This window comes from Oryx dammah, unplaced genomic scaffold (assembly GCF_014754425.2).
Source record: "Oryx dammah isolate SB20612 unplaced genomic scaffold, SCBI_Odam_1.1 HiC_scaffold_3, whole genome shotgun sequence".
NCBI classification, from domain to species: domain Eukaryota; kingdom Metazoa; phylum Chordata; class Mammalia; order Artiodactyla; family Bovidae; genus Oryx; species Oryx dammah.
In genome coordinates this window covers 85,157,567-85,175,138 of record NW_024070187.1, presented here as the reverse complement: position 1 = coordinate 85,175,138, position 17,572 = coordinate 85,157,567, and the positions used below count along the sequence as shown (strand labels likewise).

Below are 17,572 nucleotides of genomic sequence, written 5' to 3'. Positions count from 1 at the left end.
CTTCTAAACGCTTTAACTTGCACTATTTCATTTACTCCTTTCAACAACTCCATGTGCTAGGCACCTCCACCTATAGATGAAGAAACAGAAGCACTGAAAAAATAAATAACACTGTCGTATTTATAATTCAGGGGCTTCCTTGGGAGCTCAGCAGGTGAAGAATCTGCCTGCACTGCAGGAAACCCTGGCTCTATTCCCAGGTCAGGAGGAGACAAGGGACAGGCTACCCACTCCAGCATTCTTGGGCTTCCCTGCTGGTTTAGATGGTAAAGAATCCACCTGCAACGCTGGGGACCTGAGTTCGATCCCTGGGTTGGGAAGATCCCTGGAGGAGGGAGTGGCAAGCCACTCCAGTCTTCTTGCCTGGAGAACCGCCATGGACAGAGGAGCCTGATGGGCTACAGTCCATGAGGTCGCAAAGCGCTGGACACGACTGAGTGACTACGCATAGCACAGCACGTTCATTGTCAACTGTAACCGTATCTTTGCTAAGCTAACATCTCCAGAGTTCACTGTTAGTCATTATTAGTACTTGGTCCTCAGGAAAAATGTACTTAAATTGTTTTTGAGTTTTCTAGATGGAACCAAGACTGTACTTTATACTGATACTGGTGTAATCACATTTTAGGTCTTACTTAAACTAAAATGATTATCTTTGATAAGAGAACTATAAATCAGATAATTAAATGGATATATTAATTCTTATGAATTATTCAACAGTTTTTAGACCATCAATGTACTTGAGTGAAGTGAAGTTGCTCAGTTGTGTCTGACTCTTTGCGACCCCGTGGACTGTAGCCCACCGGGCTCCTCCGTCCATAGGATTCTCCAGGCAAGAATACTGGAGTGGGTTGCCATTTTCTTCTCCAAATGTACTTGAGAATACCAATAAATTTTGGACAGCTCTCCTCAGGAGAGGAGAGATTATTTTATGTTCTGGTCATGAAAAATACTTGGTGAGCACTTGGTAAATTAATGGTAGTGATGATGAAAAGAGGGTAAATTAATACTATTGATCCCCTATATGAAAAATATAAGGGACCAATGAGATATCATTAATCTACAGGTACTACAGCAGTGAGTGCCTCACCTAAGACATGGTCCTGAAATACATGATTGGATCTACTGAACCAAGACCTCCAATTTCAAGTGTCTATGGCACAAATAAGAGTTCTTCACTGAGTATGTTTATATAATCACTAAAACTCTAATTATATATTAATTTTATATTGCCTTTCATTAAAGGCCACCAGAACAGGTAAATGCCACATATCCAGTGCCTAGGCTCAGACCTGTGCTAGCAGGAATCCTATATATATATTGTTGAGTATTGTCTGAATTTCTCCTAACTGCTCATCGTCAGTTTATCCTTCCCTCCCCTTCCCCCACACCAAAATCCCCAGAAAGTAATAATATTTATTCATTCTTTACTTCAGGTGTCTGTTGAGTTCTTCTACATAGTTCTTCTGATCCAGAATGGCAGTAATCTGGCCATCTCTGAAGGGAAAAAAGATAAAAAATAGAGAAAAAGTAAATAACATTAGAAATACCAAGATGTCCCAACTCCAATATTTTCATAAAACATAGGAAGGAAATTACGGCTGACACAGTGAACCAGAAGACAGGCCTGATTAGAACTTCCTTGACACAAGAGACCTGGAGGCTTAAAACTGTGAAGACCTTCCCAGCATATTCATAAAGCCCTTCTTATGGCTTACACACCTTAATAACTTAGGTTACAGGTATAATGTATAATCTATTAGAAGCATTTAAAGAAAAAATATTATCTTCTTGCAATTCAAAGATTTTTTTTTTTCTGCTTTGCTGCTGCTGCTGCTGCTAAGTCGCTTCAGTCGTGTCCGACTCTGTGCGACCTGCTAGTATTATTTATAAGAACAATTTTCCATTTGTCATAGGAATTAAATTAAGCTTATTTGGGTGAAATAATAATTGTTCTCAAAGGCAATATATTTGCCTTTAAATGCTATTTGGTTTCACAATGAATTGTTTAAAGGGCTTTCACAAAGATCAAATGTTTACTATTACATGAGAAAATCAAGTGTGGAAAAAGGAGGTTCACTTCTGGGAACAGCTAATCTAGAACAGACAAAAGTTAAACAGACAGACTTTTCAACTGAATGAAAACTTGAAGGCCACATACCTCTAGGACTACTTAAAGGACAAGCAATATAATTTAGTTCAATGCCTAAGGTTAAACACTTCAGGCTAATTATGCTTTCACCTGCCACATTTATAATGGGTAAAGGGTAAGCTTGTGATTGCTAATTTGCAAGGTACCGTATGAATATTTTAAAAGCTTTCAATTTTAAAATCATTTTAGAGTTACAGAAGTTTAGTGCTGAGTTCCCATATACTCAGCTCCCCGTAACGTTGACATTTTACATAATCCCATGATGCACATGTCAGAGGGCAAATTTTAAGCAAACTGAGAATACAGTTCTTCTGGTCAAGAAGACCATGTTTTCAAATGCTACTTTTGAGAGATGGAGCATTAGATTCCCTTTATAATACTTTTTATTTTATTTGCCCCTCAACCACATACCAGGAAAATCCATTGAACTAAAAACCCCTTTTAGGGTTTAGCAGGCACAATAGATTTTTTTTTTATAAGACTCTATTAGAGATATATCATCAGAAATAATTTCAGCAAATCTCTTAAAGCAGTACTGTTGTAAACTTTAAATACTATCAAACAACATCGAAGAAAAAAAGAAAACAAATTTTCTTTGCACGTACCCTTCACTACCTTTACTGCTGTTCCCATCCTTGAGATACATTGAAAAATCTATAACTCCAACCTACAGAGAGAATTTTCACAATTTAATATAAAATTAGATACTTTTATCAAGTCGTATACATATGAATTTGCTCAAACTCTGGGAGACAGTGCAAGACTGGGGAGCCTGGCATACTGTAGTCCATGGGGTTGCAAAGAGTCAGACATGACTTAGCAACTGAACAACAACAAACACAATGTCTCTTTCTAGGCACTTAAAAACAGCATTACAGTCATGACAATTACTAGGAAATTTTAATAAAAAAACAATGCTTTTTATAATCAAGAATTGACAAGGGTTATAAGACTCAAGATCAAGTCAGTAGGATGACTAAGAAAGTCAACAGAACACTTAACATAAACCTAAGGTTTTGTTTGGCTTCCCCTGTGGCTCAGTCAGTAAAGAGCCTGCAGGCAATGCAGGAGACCTGGGTTCGATCCCTGGGTTGGGAAGATCCCCTGGAGGAGGAAATGGCAACCCACTCCAGGATTCTTGCCTGGAGAATTCCGTGGACGGAGGAGCCTGGTGGGCTCTAGTCACTAAGTGGTGTCCGACTGTTCTGTGACCCCACCAGTTACAGTTACAGTTCCTGACCCAGGAATCAAACCTGAGTCTCCTGCTTGGCAAGCAGGTTCTTTACCACTGAGGTACCTGGGAAGCCCAAATTTAAGGTTTACTGAATGTTAAATAAATTAATTAATTAAGGTTTAACATTTTTTTCTCTTTTGCTTTTTTCAAATATTCTACTATTAAATTCCTGTGTATATATTTTGGTGTATACGTGTCTGTGTGTATGTTTGCCACTGAACCACGTAGCTATATATATATATATATTTTTTTAACCTGTGCAAAATATTTTTAATGGGAATCACTGTTAAGACAAGAATTTGAAAAATATTCATTATGTATAATTTTTTATATTCACATCAAAATTAAAGAAAATTCTATTTATGACTCAGAATTTCTGTTAATTTGGTTGGTATAATCTGATCAATCCAAATTCTGAGATAAGTCAGAGTGACACACTAGACCACCAAGTATCTCTCTCATACCTGAGAGTCCAAATCTTCTCCCTTCATACAGAAATTGGCATCAATGACATTCAGGCCCACCAACAGACCAGCAATTATAGCTCCTTCTTCTTCCATCATGAGGGCATTGGGTTCATAGAATTCACTGCAAGAGAAATCCATGGAATGCTCTATGTAATAAAACCTCAAGAATCCAGAGATGTAATCATGAGATAAGGAGTAAAGCATTTGTCTTGTGGTTAAATATGGTCACCTATGATACTACTTGGATACTTCATTTTAGATAACAGGTACATGAACAGACTTTAGAAAATAGTCCAGCTGAAAGAAAAGTGATCAGAACAGTGTTTTCACTGAAGTGAGCATTCATACTTTCTTACACATTTATATTTGCAATGCACCAGGGGATAATTTTTCAATCTTTCATGCATCTAAAAAAATCTGTTAAGTTTGTTTTTAAAAACTACCTTTTTATTTGATCTGCTTTAGTTTTTATTTTATTAAATATACATATTTTAATTTCTATTTTATATTGAAGTATAGTTGATTTACAATATCATGTTATTCAGATATACAACAAAGTGATTTTGTAATACATATACATATATCCATTCTTTTTCAGATTCTTTTCCCATATAGGTGATTAGAGAGTATTGAGTAGAGTTCCCTGTGCTATACATCAGGTCCATGTTATCTATTGTATATGTAATAGTGTGTATATGTCAATCCAAACTCCTAATTATCCTTCCTCCCTAGATCTGCTTTATTTTAAATTCCATTTAAGTACCACATTCCTTTAACATAGTGAATAAACATTTAAAAAATGTAACTGTCAAACTAGTTACATTCTTTTGCTTTTGGCTAATTAGCAGAAGTTGCCTAACAAGCATGCATAATAGGTTGAGGATGATTTAAAATGCTTGTTATCTTTTATTTAATAAAATCAATTTTCATTACCAAAAACAAACAAACAAAAAAAAAAGCAGCAGAAAAAGAGGTATAAAAGAAACCCTGTAATTCTACCCACCAATGACCTGTTAAGACCTTGATATATAATGTTTCAGATCATTTATGGAGACATATACTAAAGGTCCATCTAGTCAAGGCTATGGTTTTTCCAGTGGTCATGTATGGATGTGAGAGTTGGACTGTGAAGAAAGCTGAGCGCCAAAGAATTGATGCTTTTGAACTGTGGTGTTGGAGAAGACTCTTGAGAGTCCCTTGGACTGCAAGGAGATCTAAGCAGTCCATGCTAAAGGAGATCAGTCCTGGGTGTTCACTGGAGGGACTGATGCTGAAGCTGAAACTCCAATACTTTGGCCACCTCATGTGAAGAGTTGACTCATTGGAAAAGCCCTGATGCTGGGAGGAACTGGGGGCAGGAGGAGTAGGGGACGACAGAGGATGAGATGGCTGGATGGCATCACCAACTCAATGGACATGAGTTTGGGTGAACTCCGGGAGTTGGTGATGGACAGGGAGGCCTGGCGTGCTGCGATTCATGGGGTCGCAAAGAGTCAGACACGACTGAGCAACTGAACTGAACTGAACTGATACTTATTTTTGAGGGATACTAAAAGGGCTGCTGCTGCTGCTGCTAAGTCACTTTAGTCGTGTCCAACTATGTGCAACACCATAGATGGCAGCCCACCAGGCTCCTCCATCCCTGGGATTCTCCAGGCAAGAACACTGGAGTGGGCTGCCATTTCCTCTCCAATGCATGAAAGTGAAAAGTGAAAGTGAAGTTGCTCAGCCCTGTCCAACTCCTAGCAACCCCATGGACTGCAGCCTACCAGGCTCCTCCATCCATGGGATTTTCCAGGCAAGAGTACTGGAGTGGGTTGCCAATGCCTTCTCCAATGAAAAGGGCATTATACCATTAAATCATTGTGAATTTCTTTTTGGCTTAACAGTACTGTGAGTATCTTTCTATTTCAATAGATAATTTTCTGCAGTTTCATTTATACTGGCTTTATACCATTCCACCATATGACTGTAGCCAAAACTCCCTTTTCCTTAGCCAACTCTCTCCAATCAACAGTTAGGCTAGTTTTGGCCTGTTCCCACGACTAATTCCACAGACCAGGCATAATGTGCTGAAAATGACTTTGAAATAAAAAAGTAAAAGAGAAATAAAGTACTTGAATGATTCTGAATGGATAAAAGTCCTAGAAGACCCCTAAATAATTAAATATTCTTTCATGATATACCCAAATTATCCATACATACAGATGAAATGACTTGAAATATTCATTTCAACCAATTTGATATCATAACTGAAACATCACTGCAATCTAGTTGTTTTCAACAAAGTCACTTGGCACCGACTGTTCATGGTCAACCTCAATGACTGGTAATAATACATTTCATTGATGTGAGTTTCTCTTTTCTTTTTGATTCTCTATTAAAAATATTAACAAATGGTCAAACGCTTCAAAAGCAGCACATGGATAATCTATAAATTACCATCTCTCTCGATAACTGCACACATGTTAACAGCCTGTGAAGGAAACTAAGAATTGGAATGAACAAGGTTCTTTAACACTTTATTCTCTCCCCAAAACCATACAGTACACATTTTCCTTTGTCTGGCTTCCCTTGTGCTTTATATGTGAGATTTGTACATATTGTTGATGCAACGGTAGGTCATTTGCTTTCAATGCTGGACATGCATCCATTTCGTTTGCTCTTTTCAGTTGTACAGTCTACAGTACTTTTATGAACACTACTGCACATGTTTTTTGGTACATATACACATGCATTTCTCTTAAGACATACCAAGGGTGTGAAAGTGCTGAGTCAAAGTGATTGCAAATGTTCTGTCTAGTTCATAAGACTGAACCCATTTAACTCTGGTGCTCTGTGGATAAAAATCAACTTCTTTGGACCTCAGTTTGAATCAATAATTTTGATTCAAATAATTTTGATTGAAGACACTCCCTTGTATCCTCCCTGGTAGCTCAGTCAGTGAAGAATCTGCCTGCAGTGCAGGAGACCTGGGTTCGATCCCTGGGTTGGGAAGATCCTCTGGAGAAGGAAATGGCAACCCATTCCAGTATCCTTGCCTGGAAAATCCCATGGTCAGAGGAGCCAGGCAGGCTGCAGTCCATGGGGTCACAAAGAGGCGGGCAAGACTGAGGGATTAACACTTTCTCACTTTCTTTCTACTCCCCTGTAGCTACCTACAGCTTGAACACTAGACCCTATACCTCATCAAAGCTTGATCCTTGGAAAGTTGAGCCTTCTCTTTATGGAAATAAATAAGCTTTCCCGAATGGTTCTTGTTTCTCTTTCTCCTGATTTGCTTAATTTTCTTAGGCAAGAAAACAGCAATCAATGGCATATGCAGCTGCAGCAACATTAAAACAACGCTCCATATTAGGATCCATAGTGCAATTTCTTGCAGAAACTAGACTCTTAGAAAATTCAATCATGTCTTCAAATTCTGTTACTTGTTCTTATACTATTTCTCAGAGGCAATATGCTATATTTGTATTTCTTTCAGTAAATATTAAAGTCCTATAAGGTACATAAAGACAAGTACACAAATCATACAATACGGCAGACTGTGTTTTCATAAAGAGAACATACCCATGTAACCACCACCATATTAAAAAACAGTACGATTATCAGAACCTCCAAAACCACATTATGCTCCCTTCTACTCCTGATTTAGTACCCTCACCCTACCAATGGTAGCCCTTTCTTGACTTCTTCTATCATGAAAGGTAAATTGTGTATGTTTCTGAACTTTATATAAATGGAATAATACACAGAGTATTTTCCAAGTATTTTCCATGTCTGGTTTCCAGCAAAACCAGATTAATCCATATGGCTGTGTGTAGCTGCTATATGGTATTTCACTGTATGAGTACACCATAATTTACTTACCCATTCTACTGTGAATAGACACTCGAGGTCTATTATAAATATTTAGGGCTGGCACAAACATTCTAATAGATATGAACATTCCTGTTCATGTCTTTTGTTAAACATAACTATACATTTTTTATTGGATATAATAACTAGAAGTGGGATAGGTCACAAGAAATGCTTATGATCAGCTTTTATAGAGGATGGCAGTTCTTTTAAGTTTCTATATTAATTAACTCACCAGCAGAGTTACTATACATCTTCTCCAACACTTGGCATTATCTATCTTTTTCAGTTTTGCCATTCTGGTGGTTGTGTGAGGTTATCACACTCTTGTTTTAACTCATATGTACAAATGGCTCTGAAGTTAGGTATCTTCTCATGTGTTTACTGGCCATTTCAATTTCTTCTTTTGTGAAATATTTGTTCAAGTCCTTTATCATTTTTATATTTGCTCATTTGCCTTTTTCTTTTTGGATTGAAGGACTGAGTTCTTTATATACCCTGAATATGCATCATTTGTTGAATATATGTATTACATATCACAAATAACTCCTTTAGAGTAATGAGTTGCCTTTCACTCTTAATCTAAAGAGTGTCTTTTGATAAACAGAAGTTCTTCATTTTAAGGTAACTAATTTATTCTTTTTTTTTTCCTTTATAGGTAGAACTTTTTGTGTCCTGTTTGAGAAATTTTGGTATATTTTATGTGTCTTCTAAAAGTTTTATTGCTTTCTCTTTTCCATCTGTACCTATGACCCAACTTGAAACTATTTTGTGTGCTGCACTGGAATTTAATGTTACATGTCAACTTCTTGTCTTACAGAGCCTGGGTATATGTGAAGGTGTCAAAGCCTTTCCTGTTTTTCTGAAGGTGTTAAGTTTCACGAAGGACCATACCTATGCCACAGCAACAGTTAGAACACACTTTATAGAAAAGCATCTAATCTTAAGTATGTGTGTGTGTTTGATGTGTGAGAAGGCATTAGCTGACCTATGTAAAACTGTCATGAATCAACTGTTTCTGATCCACAAAAATGATAAATTTATATGATTCAACCTAATATGATACAGAACATACCGAGAAAAGGAGAAAGTTCAACAAGAAGATCTTCATACCTGAGAAGTTCCTTCTTATTGATCAAAGCTTTCATGTATTCTGAAAGTTTCTTTTGCATTAGTGCCAGACGAAGCCAGGCTCTTCCTCTGCCTACAGGTGTTCTACGAAAACACAAAAACCAAAAAACTAGTAGAAGCAGCGACGGAGGCCACAGTGGGACAGGCTCATTTACTCTAGCTAATGATCCCTCAGTACAGTGTGTGTACGAGGTGCTCCTGACACCCAGCCCCTCTGTCACCACATTCCTATGTGAGGAGTTCTATGAGGCCTGGTGGGGGCCAGGGGTGTGCTGGGACAAATGCTCTTGCGAGGAATTAATTGCTGAACGAGACTACAATTTGAAAACCTCTGGGAGGCCAAACTGAAAACGTCTGATCAGACTTGTTTTGGTAAATCCTAAGTTTAGTGTGGATCGTGTAAGTACCCAAATAACCGTAATGAGGACACAGGCCATTCAGACTCTACCTGATTAAAATTAGACCAATCTAATTTGGGAAGGTAATCACCTACTATTTTTCAAGTTTCGAGGCAAGTTATGGATATCAGTCAGTTCCTGCAGTTCACTTGACAACTGTTTTAATCGTGGTTCTCAAACTCCATAAGTCAAGTCTAAGATGCCACCTCCCTAGATCTAATTTCTTGAGACTTACTAGCTGATAGCTGCAAGTGCTTTGAAAAAAATAAGAGAATGTTTGGTATTTTAACATGAAGACAACCTCTCTTAGATCAATAATAATTATCCCTCACACTTCTCAATATTCTACATTACCAGGGCCCTCCTAACAATGTCTATTCATAACAATATTATGCATTTTGGATTGTTATGAAATACATTATTATGGTCATCATTGTCTTCAGTCTCACTCCTAAAGGAAGTAGTTGAGAATGTTTTCCCTGACACATAGAATTCAACCTTAAACTTACTTAAGTCCTGGAAGATCTTTAACACTTGCTGTTATCTCTGCAGCTTCTGGAACAAGCTTTTCTACCAGTTCTAGAGGCCCCCAGAAGGATTTATTTTGTCCAAGAAAAGTTTTCTTAGCTAAGGTGATAAAAACAAAGCAGTAGTTTAATATTTTTTACATAAACATACTCTTAACACACACATACACACATACCCTACTAGCTATTCAGTGTGTTTTTCAGGGAATTAATCCCAGATTATCAGTCTTAAAATTATTCATGCTTTCAGAATTGATAACATTTCATAAAAATAAAGAATTCCCTACTTCCCAAGATTCAGTTCTTCCTCTTTCAAGAGGAATTTATGGCCCACTTGTATATGAACAATAAAATATTTTAATAATATCGTGGTTTAAGCTATGTTGTATTAGTGAAGAAAACAGTCTAGTGGAAAAGAATATGTAACTCAGGAGCAGGTTATCAAAGATTGGGGAGGAAAAGAAGCAAAGGTGAATAACACCACGTCCTGCCCTTGAAAGCTGATGGTTAAGCAGGAAGAGCATGGAAGCGAGAGTCAGGACATCAGAGTTTTAGCACTTGCTTTGCCCCTACTTGCTGTGGGATTGTGAGCAAATCATGCCCCACTCTAGACTTGTATCCACCAGTGAAACACAATTGTCATCTTGAACTAGATACTTGTAACAGTGCTTCCAGCTCTAGCTTTTCAGGATCTGTATTTTTTAAGGCTTATACCGTCAAACATATTTCTGTACCCACATAGGTCGTATCCCAGTGGATTAATATGAATTCAAGAGGCTTCTTATTCTTTGGCTCCCTAAGGAAAGCTTCTCTTCTTGAACATGTATTGCTGGGAAACAGGTGCCTGCACATTCTCATTTTGAGGCCATGGCCTACCTTTCAAGCCGTGTTTCAGGCAGTGCTCCATCACCACAAAGAACTGCTGCAGAGGTGCGTAGTCAGAATCCAGAGTTCTCCCCAGGTTCAGAGCAGATTCGATCAAGCCCTTGATACTCAGCTTGGCCATGTTCATCAGGTTCATGCGTTCGTTAGCCATGAGATAATTAGGATCTGCAAACCCAAGGGGGAGAGCGTGGAGCCTGGTTACTGGAAACAGACCATCTAAAAACTCAATCTAATTTCACTACGTTGACATCTGCATTGATGGTGCAAAAGTCACAGTGGGTAAGACTACTGGTGTTTTGGCAAGAATCAAGGCAGTGACACCAAATTATAGTAATAGTTGCTGTGTTCTTCTCCACCACGCAGTTGCTATTTAAAAAAAAAAAAAAGAGATGCCAATCTTCCTTGGGAATATTCTTGGCAGAACACTAAAAGGTGTATTTATTTTATGAAAATTTAAACCTTGAGTACAGTCTTTTAATATTCTCACCACCACCTTTGCCACTACCCTGACCTGGGCTGGTCATAACTCAGTACTGCACAGCGCCTACACGGGCCACTTCTACCCTGGCCCCGCCCCATCCATTCTCTACAGCTTGTGAAGCTCAAAAAAAATAAAGCCACTGTAGAAAAAAAGGATAAAGGGCTTAAACTTTGTTCCCAACATGCTATTTGCATTATGAGTATTTATAGTAGGTAGAATTATTATTTAAACTGAGCATTCTTAAATGAACTAATTAACATTATCAGTATAATGAGGTCTTAGAAATTAACCAACTGCAAAATTATTTTTAAGACTTAACATAGACTTAACATGGCTCTCATCAACCAAATACACCATCTGGGGAAAGGGACAAAATACCACATTTTACCTGACCAAAGTCTGAATCATCTTTGTTCCACAGGTGCGTACCCTGTGTCTGGTCCTGTAGGTTCTTACAATGATGACCTCAGTACCTCCTCACTGCACTTTAGGAGACAGTTACACCAAGAGCACCGATTGATAGGGAAAAGAAACGAGGCTCAGAGAATAAAGGAGCTGGCCCCAGGCACAGCCAGTACTACATGATGGAACCAGAGTCTACACTCTGTCTCTCTGACTTCAAACCACATGCTCCTGACAACTATCATTCACTTAAAAACGCATCAGGGACTCCAAATAACGTGCATCCTTCCCTCCTGCTGACCATTCTTTTACACAGTTATCTTATTTAATTCTTGTGACTCCATCATTTAAGTGCTATTCCCCTTTCCAGGTGCTAAAGCCAGCCTGTAACAGTTTAGAGATCCAAGGCCAAACCTTCCTAAGTGGCAGAATATAGACCTGGATGTATTATAGCATGAAATGCTCTTTAATGCACTTTCCACTATGACATATGCATCCTCCCAAACACTAAATATGTTAAATTTCCATATGAGTTGGAAAAGACCTAGAGAGCTATGAAATGTTTTACCTTTTTAGGAGGACTAAAAGTAATACTAATAAAAGCCCCTGCTCCCATAATAGAAACAAAGCAGAGATTATTTTATTCAAATTGTTCCAGGTAATTTTCTTCACACAATGTTTTCATTTACATCTGTTTTCATGCTTAAATGGAACAGAATCAACTGGCCAAATTCTAAGCTCACTTTCTTCTCCGTTAAGTTTAAGAACTTGAGGTTTATACAAATTTTGGTTTGTTGTACTGTTCTCCGAGGTAATTTCTTTAGAGGATAGTTTATTAGGAAGGTCAGAACTTCTATGTTGCCATTAATTCTTGCACACCAATAAATGTTTTAGGACCATGGCTCAAACCTGGTTTCTCTGTTCACTACAGGTCAAACTTGTCAAGAATGGAATAATCTCCCAAGAGACAATGAAATACACACACAAAAACTATCCCTGAAAAAAAGCCATGAAGAACTTTATCAGATATTAATTTCCAACGCTATGGCCAGCATTTATGGGCAATGTACTGTATCTGACCTTCCACAACCCCTGGGAGAAAGGAATAGGGCAGGGGTGTGTGGGCTTGCATGGATGTCTGTGGAGAGCTACTGGAGTCCCCACTGAATGCAGGAAAACATGGCTGGAGTTGGGTTATCTGGTGGTTCATAAGGTACCACTTGGCCTCAGGTCTGTAGACCACTGTCAGGAAGCATTTAACAGCAGGCTTCCTGTGTGCTATTTTGGATCTGTCATGATCCCTCTGTTCCTTATTAATTCCTGAATATTCAGGAATTAAGAGGGGTGGCAAACCGCTCCCGGGGCTGAGGAATGCATGCATTTCTTTCGTTGGTTTTTCCATACAGTGATAAGTAACTATTTACCACCCTCTTCCTTTTTATGAACCATACGGTAAAAGTGATTATTTACAACCCTCTCTTTTTGATATGGATAGCCTTATGTTTCCTTGATAATTGGTAAGTCTGGACTTCTGATCTTTATCTTTGCTGAAAATAGCTACCTTGTAAGACAGTATATATACCCACGCTATATGGCTCCCCCAGTAAAGCGTCTGCCCACAATGCGGAAGACCCGGTTTCGTTTCCTGGGTTGGCAAAGTCCCCTGGAGAAGGAAATGGCAATCCACTCCAGCACTCTTGCCTGGAAAATCCCATGGATGGAGGAGCCTTGTAGGCTATACAGTCCATGGGGTTGCAAAGAGTCGGACACGACTGAGCGACTTCACTTCATTTCACTTATGTTGAATCAAACACCTTTGCTCCATCAGAGCTTGGGTCCCCGTGTTTGTCTGTCTTTCTCTCTCTCTCTCCAGCTAATTCTCTGGAGCGTAGAAACCCATCGTGCTCACTCTCCTGCCCAGGCTTCCAAGACCCTCTTGAGAAGGCGCACTGTGCCTTCACCCCCTCGAGAGGACGCCCTGTGCCTTCGTGAGTGACGCAAGCCCTGCGTCAAGGACTTTATTGGTTTTCTGCGTAAACCAGGGAATATCAGCCTCTCTCTCTCTTTTACTCTCTTATCCTCAACTCTGGACCACTAAAGGACCAGAGGTCCGGTCCATTAAAGGACCCCAACAGACCATTAATTCAGGGCCCTAACAACAAAATTAAACAATGCTGCTAGTCAACGTACACAACCTAACTCCAACCTGGTGACAACCAGTCACATGGGGAGAGCTGGATTTGGAACAAGTACAAAACCCCAGGCTTTGAGGCTTTTTTCAAAAGTGGTGGTACCAGCTCTTCTACATTGCCTCATCTCATAATCAGTAGCAGAAACATTTAAGACAACTGATTATAGTGTCTAGGATGCATAAACTACAGAAAGAAATTAAATTCCTAATAATGCAGTTTGCTTAGGGAAATTAAATTCCCAATACTTTACTTTAGACTCCCGTTAGTATGCTGCTATAACCTGCTTGAATTAACATGCATCAAACATAAACAGCCCTCCCATTCTTTAGGAAATATTACTCTCAACCTTGGCACTACTAATATTTTGGGCCAGATAACTCCTTCTTGTGTGGGGCTGTTCTGTGAATTAAATTTAGCCATAACGGATGCCTTTGTCCTATAAATGTCAGTAGCACCCTCTAGGCATGGCAACCCCAAATATCTCCAGATATGGCCAAGAGTCTGCTGAAAGACATCTTCTCCCTGTGGAGAACTATTATTCTGAACAAATGAAAGCAAGCCAAACAAAAATCAGGGTAATTTGACAACTAGACCTAAAAGCTCAAAAGAATTTATTGCTCATTATTAATTACTTAATTAATGCAAAAGTCAAATGATTATTTCATGCTTTATTATCAACATTTTTGTGTTAGCAGTATATAAGAGTATGGTCATTACAATTAAGTCTGTTTCCTCGTTAACTACTGAAAATAATTAGTACTTATAAATTTTCTCCATTCTATAACTCTGGCTACTAACGATGAATATTACATCATTAGCTTGATTTGTCATAAGAAATTCTCTAGTCAGTTTGTTACTTGTCTTGAATTGTACTGAAGTATAAAATGATTTTGTGTAACTAATGTATGCTGTTAAAAAGGGCTGCAATGACTGGAAGAGAGTATGGCGGGACTTATGAAGGGGAGGTAAAGTTCTGCTTTTGATATGGTGTTAGCTTTGTGAACTCGGTGAGTATGTGAAAAACCACTGAGCTGCAGCCATAATAAAGAATGAAATAATGCCATCTGCAGCAACATGGGTGGACCTGGAGATTATCACTCCAAGTGAAGTCAGACAGAGAAAGACAAATATCATGTGATATCACCTCTGTGCAGAATCTAAAAAAAATGATACCAATGAACTTATCTACGAAACAGAAACAGACTCACAGACTTAGAGAGAAGTTTACCAGGTTTACCAGGGAGGAAGAGGTGGGCAGAGGGATAGCGTTTGGGACTGACATATGCACATTGTTCTATTTAAAACAAACTAGGAACCTCCCTGGCAGTCCAATGGTTGGGACTTCACCTTCCAAAGTCGGGGGTTTAGATTTGATCCCTGGTTGGGAGCTAAGATCCCACATCCATCACAGAAAAAAACCACCAATACAGTATTGTAAAGTAAAATAAAGTAAAATTTAAAAAAATAAAAAATAAAAAAATTTAAAGAAAAAGAAAAAAACCAAGAACATAAAACAGAAGCAATACTGTGCCAAATTCAATAAAGACTTTAAAAAAATAGTCCACATCAAAATGTGCTTTAAAAAATAAAATAGATAGCCAATAGGGACCTAAAACATTAATTAATTTAAAAAAAAAGAAATGTGGAAGTAGATTAAGATTCTAGCTGTCCTCTCTGAGGCCAAACATTAAACAAATTTCCCCAAATATAACACATGACACCTTCTTGCAACATTTTGGGGGAAGAAATACAGTTTTCATGAAAAGTAAGTTATCTATGTTAATAACATGTAAAGGGTTAGTTATTAAATGAATGAATACATATTTTTTAAAAAGTCATTGAGCTGAATACTTATAATGTGATCTTTTCTATTTTAGGCTTATAACTATAAAAGGTTTTTAAAAGTTCTGTTTTTATTGTATAGACCAAAAATTATTTTTAAATGCATAACTTTCACAATGTTGTTAGTCATACTTTTTCTATGAGAAAAAATAATTAAAATTTTAATTCTTCACAATGCTAACATTCAACACTATTTCTCCAAAACTGAACTTTTGTTTATTCATTCATTTGTTCAATAAATATTGAGCATCTACTGGGTGTTAGACACTGTATTTAATGCTGGGAACCCAGAGATAAAAGACCTAGTCCTCAACACTGAAGTGCTTACTATTCATTAAACTTGGGTAAATAGATGTCTAAAGAACAAAACTGGGCAGCTTACAGCGAATGCTTGAAATTTCAGAATAAACATTAACGTTTTCAACAAAGATTAACTTTATTACAGGACAACTAAAATGTCTTCATGTTAAGCCATATACACCCATTTTATGGAATCAAATGTAAATTTTATATATATTTAAAGCTAAGATAGTGAGAGTTGATCAGTTGTGTCCGACTCTTTGCGACCCCATGGACTGTAACCCACCAGGCTGTCCATGGAATTCTCCAGGCAAGAATACTGGAGTGTGTAGTCATTCCCACTCCAGTGGAATGACCCGTCATTCCCTTGTCCAGGAGGTTGGTGGCTCAGCTGGTAAAGACAGTAGATATGATATTAATGTAGGATTTCAGGCAAGCTCTAAGTCCAATACGATTTCCTCGGCCACTGGATGTATTCTCCAGAAAAGTTTAATATCTATTACCCACGCCTATTATGTAACATTGTACTGAGGTTGGCAGACCAGTGCAATCAGAGAAGACAAAGAAACAAATAACCTGTAAAACCGTGGCTCATGTATTATTGTTCTCATACAATCTAATGTTACACCCAGAAAATCACACTAAAATTTTTACAGAAACACAATAATTCACAGAGGTACCAGAGCACAAAATTAATATATAGAAACCACTAGATGCCACTAGAAACCACTAGAGAATGAGATTTTTAAGTTCAGTCTTAAAGGATAAAGAGAAATTAGGCAAGGAAGGGTTAGGAGGAGAGCTATGAAAGGAGCAGAAATGAAGTACAGCTAGCGTGAAGGCACAGAAATATGAAAAAACATGGCATGTGGAGGAAAACAAAATGGAAGAAAATGCAGTAAGTTTATGATACATATAAATAAGACCTGTGAGATGAGACAAGGGAAATAGGTAAGGGAGAGATGCTAAGGACTTTGTTCAAGGAACATGGATTTTACCTTAAAGCCAGTGAAGATTTTGATGTGAGGTGTAATGTCATAGATCTGAATTTTAGAGAAGCTGTTCTAGCAGCCTTGTAGAAGATGGACCAGAAGGGACTAAGAACTCAGAGCTCAAGAGCAAGTAAGGGTTTACTGCAAAAGCTGAGGAGAGAAATTATGATCAGGGATGGAACTAGAGCAGTGAGTGCTGTGTGGAAAAGAGGGAGTTGGCTTTGAGAGACTTCTAGAGGTAGAATGTCTGGATTTCATGACTTGATGACCATGTGGATTGAAAGAATGGAGAGTAACTTCTGTGTTTCTAGTTTTGGTGATTATTTGATTGTTTCTATATTTGGATGGTGGTAAGGCAATGGCACCCCACTCCAGTACTCTTGCCTGGAAAATCCCATGGATGGAGAAGCCTGGTGGGCCAGAGTCCATGGGGGTGCTAAAAGTCAGACACAACTGAGCGACTTCACTTTCACTTTTCACTTTCATGCATTGGAGAAGGAAATGGCAACCCACTCCAGTGTTCTTGCCCGGAGAATCCCAGGGACGGGGGAGCCTGGTGGGCTGCCTTCTATGGGGTCGCACAGAGTTGGACACAACTGAAGCTACTTAGCAGCAGCAGCAGCATAAACAGTCTTGATGGGAAATATAGCAGGAGCAGTGGACTAAAGAAACCCTGTAGAAATGACTGCAGTTATAATAAACTATATTGGTTTT

At 38.3% G+C, this 17,572-nt stretch overlaps 1 protein-coding gene across 7 annotated transcripts in view; it reads right to left on the bottom strand.

Annotated features, from left to right (window-relative positions):
- Window positions 1-17,572, bottom strand: part of RUFY3 (RUN and FYVE domain containing 3) — a 95,362-nt gene that overhangs the window by 24,491 nt on the left and 53,299 nt on the right. For all 7 annotated transcript variants that reach the window (XR_005720535.1, XM_040237025.1, XM_040237022.1 and 4 more), the window contains 6 exons: window positions 10,641-10,814; window positions 9,747-9,864; window positions 8,822-8,923; window positions 3,851-3,974; window positions 2,758-2,819; window positions 1,432-1,497 (listed from right to left, as the gene is read on the bottom strand). Coding sequence is in view for 6 of the 7 variants with exons in the window: in XM_040237025.1 (XP_040092959.1) it covers window positions 1,432-1,497; window positions 2,758-2,819; window positions 3,851-3,974; window positions 8,822-8,923; window positions 9,747-9,864; window positions 10,641-10,814 (646 nt within the window). In the remaining variant the exon portion in view is untranslated. The remainder of the gene's footprint in view (window positions 1-1,431; window positions 1,498-2,757; window positions 2,820-3,850; window positions 3,975-8,821; window positions 8,924-9,746; window positions 9,865-10,640; window positions 10,815-17,572) is intronic.